The sequence below is a fragment of the Setaria italica genome, chromosome VIII (genome assembly GCF_000263155.2).
Source record: "Setaria italica strain Yugu1 chromosome VIII, Setaria_italica_v2.0, whole genome shotgun sequence".
Taxonomy (NCBI): Eukaryota; Viridiplantae; Streptophyta; class Magnoliopsida; order Poales; family Poaceae; genus Setaria; species Setaria italica.
The window spans coordinates 11997950-12001666 of NC_028457.1; the positions used below are offsets into that span (position 1 = coordinate 11997950).

A 3717-nucleotide genomic window follows, 5' to 3' on the forward strand; every position below is an offset into this window, starting at 1 on the left:
GGCCATGGCAAGACCTCGTGCGAGCGCTCCCGCTTCGCCTTCAACGTGACCACGTCGAACCTGACCCTAAGGGCTGATGGGGAGCCGATGACGTGGGTGAAGGACGGATTGCTCGACTGCGACGAGCTCTGGCTGCTCCTGAACTACGGGCGCCTCCCGCGTGTGGCCCCGAAGTACCCCATCGTGAGCTCCGACAAAACTGACGTCGTCTACTTCGTGCTCTGCGAAAATCACTACTTCATGGACAACGCGGATAAGACGGTATGGATGCTAGAGATCGTACACTAGGAGCAAGGAGATGCTGTCAGTCGTCCTCCACGACACCAACAGGTAATTTTCACAATCTCGTGTACCGGCAAAACTTCGTTGGTAACAATCTTTAGTTGAGCTTGGTAAGTAGCTTCACAAGTTCCATTCCAAATATAAGAAGAGACTTAGACTCCTCCAACAATGCCACTTTAGGAAGCTAACTCATCACTTTGCTTACATGGAGAGAGAATGTGAGAAGAGAGAGGATACTGTCTCTTTTTCAAGAGATAGCTCATAGAGAGAGTGAGCTGCACACTTTATTAATTTATTGATGAGAGAGGTGTTGTGGGACCCAAAATACTTGAACAATATGCTATTAGATAAACCATTGGAGCGGTAATCTTTTTACTATCTCTTATTATATGAGGTGGGCAACCTTTAGCTCAACCATTGGAGAGGGCCTTAGCGAAGTTTGCAAGGTGAATTATTGTTCAATAGTGCTTTGGCTTCCATACGATCCCCTGATTGAAACAGAGTATCCCCTGGCTTTTTAACAGATTATTAATCAGAAGGTATACCCAAACAGCAGGATTCTGTGGCAGATTATCAATCAGCAGAATCCTATAATCAACCGAATCATCAGACTATCAGAGACAGAATTTGACCATTTTTTTCAAATGCAGATTTTGTATAATTAGAATTTGTGCCAATGCAAAGAGGAATATCCAAGAAAAGTAAGAAGCCATACTTTTGAGTCACAAAATCACTAATCCCTAACCCAGATAGAAGTAGGCCCCTCATCCCTAGTAATTACCATACATATGAAGATGATGTGGCTCATCTCATTAGCAAAGAACTCACCTTCCATCCAGGTGCTTTTATCCCAGTTGACTCTTTGGACCCGGGACTGTGCCACCGAAGGCCACCGCTTTGGGGGGGGGGGGGCACGCGCTGCGCCAGCGGGCGGCTAGGGTTAAGGGTCGGCAGATGGGGAGAGAAAGGGGAAGTGAGGAGTGCGATCTGCGGCAGGTGCTGCTGGTTGCCCATGGTTTAAATGGGATGGGTGGTCTGCAGTTTGCCGCTGAATTGGGCTGGGCTGCCTTTGTGTATTCTGGGCGGTTAAGGGATTTCCGGTAAAACGGGTTGTTCAGGTACTGGAGCTTGGAACCCGAAATTCCCGAATTAATTTGGGTTTGTGGACTTGACACCCGAGATAGTGTTCGGGCATTTCAAGTTTGGGTAATTCGGATTCGGTGTTCGGGTTTCAGGTTTTGTGCCCACTCTTATAGCTTATTCTTGACTCGATGATCGGGTTGGCTCCCGAAAAGTGCTTCATTTATAGTCTATAGCTAGACTCTTCAATTCTTCACTTCGGACCAGTGCTCGGTGTCGGCACTGCAGTCTTTGGCACCCACTTCTTTACCATCTTTGGCTTCGATGCAGGCACGGGCTTGACTATCTTTTTGGTCTTCACAGGTTGGCGTTCTTCCTTCTTCTGAATGATAGCAACATTTTCTACTAGCTTCTTTTCTTTTGCCTTCTTATTCTTCTCCTGCTTGAGACGATGGTGTGGTGGTATATACTTGCTAAAAATCATGTTGCATACCTCAAAGCGTGGGTGAAACTTGAACGTGCTCATAGTGCCATTAATATCGAACTTGATCTTACCCTTCCCAACATCTATGCTTTCTGTTGCAGTCTTCAGGAACAGCCTTCCCAAGATGAGTGGGGATTTAGCTCCTTCTCCCATCTTCAGTATCACGAAGTCAACAGGGACAAAGTGATTTCCGATTTTCACAGGTACATCTTCAGCAATGCCTTCAGGATAATGAACGGTATTGTCCGCCAACTCCAGGCACATAGTAGTTGGTTCTAGCTCCAGTAGGCGTAGCTTCTCGAGCACAGCTTTAGTCATGATGCTCACACTTGCACCAAGATCACATAATGCTCTTTCGAACATCAGCGCTCCAATTGAACATGGAATAGTTGGGCATCCCGGGTCTCTCTTCTTCTCGGGAGCTTGATTAGTGATTGCAGCACTACACTCTTCCACCATTTTGATGTGATCTGTAGTGAACTGCAGGATCTCTTGCTTGTTCGTTAGTATATCCTTGAAGTAGTGAGCGTAGGTTAGAACTTGTAGAGTGTCCAGTAGTGGCATATTGATGTTCAACCTGCGCATAACTTCAACAAAGTTTTCAGTCTGTTTGTCAGTTTTACCTAGATGATGGCGTGGCTTTCCTAGCAGAATCGCGATGTCATCTTGATCAACCATCTCAAACTCTGGCTCTTCTGTATCAATCTCTGGAGCTGGGGTAGGTGTCTTTTCCTTTGAAGTTATCTCTGCGTCAGTAGCTAGTTTAGGCTTCGTAGCTAGTTTAGGCTTCCAAGCTCCCGTCGGACGTTCATGATCTTCTGTTTCTTTGCCTGAGCGAGTTTGAACAGCTTTAGCTGACTCTGAATTCCTAAGTTGTCCCGGCAATGTTTCTTCATTGCTTGTAAAATGCCCAGCTAACTGTGTAACTTGAGTCTCTAGCATCTTCATTGTGTTCATCTCTTGGTGGTTTGAACTTCCAACCTCTGTCACCTTGCTATCAATATTTTCCAAAATCTTGTCCATAGCCTTGAACTTAGTGACAATATCTTTGTTGATCTTGCCTTGCTCCTCCATGAACTCCTTCAGCTGAATGCGTAGAGGCACTGTGTTATGGATGGATGAGCTTCCATTGAATTGAGGTCTATTCTATCCATAACGATAGTTGGATGGTGGAAACCACTCTTCCTTCTTCATGTAGTCTAGCAACTTTGTTTCCTCTGGATAGTTCTTCCCGACATGGTCGTAGTCGCCATACTCTTCACATGTTGATGTTGCTTCTGCTGCCTTCAAATCTATAGCATGAGCTTCCTTTATCTCCATCTTCTCCAGTTTCATCAGCGAGTCGATCTTTCATTCGAGTAATTGATCACGCTCCACCTGCAACACTCCTTGCGTATTTCCAGTAGGTTGAGTTGGGAATAGACGCCCAGATGATGCCCATGCATCATTGTCTACAACCTTCTTGAATAACTTGAAAGCATGAGTTGGGGTGAGGTCGATAATTGATCCTCCAGCCGATGCGTCGATGATCGCCCTCGATGCTGGTGTCAGCCCTTCATAATAGAACTTCTGGACTAGATCCTCCTTCGGGAACTTATGATGTGGAACTCTGCCTCCGCCGCCCAGCCCCGCCCCCGCCGCCCTCCGTCCCACCACCCTCCTTCCGCCTCCACCACCCTCCGCCTCCGCCTCCGCCTGGCCCCTCCCCCGCCGCCGCCAAGACACGACAACGTCTCCGCCTCGCCGGCCTCCTGACGAAGAAGGGACGGGAAGAAAGACAGTCACAGCCCGCACGTCCTAAGCAATGCGCCGTTACAAGAATAGAGGGACAATTCAAAATACACCTAAAAAATGAGGAAGATAGAATATAA

At 47.1% G+C, this 3717-nt stretch overlaps 1 protein-coding gene across 1 annotated transcript; it reads right to left on the bottom strand.

The window, feature by feature from the left end:
* Nucleotides 1-1615: 1615 nt before the first annotated feature.
* LOC101783607 lies at nt 1616-2920 on the bottom strand. Its single transcript, XM_004980312.1, has one exon. The coding sequence runs from the start codon at nt 2918-2920 to the stop codon at nt 1616-1618; it is 1305 nt and encodes a 434-aa protein (XP_004980369.1).
* Between the last annotated feature and the right edge of the window lie 797 nt (nt 2921-3717).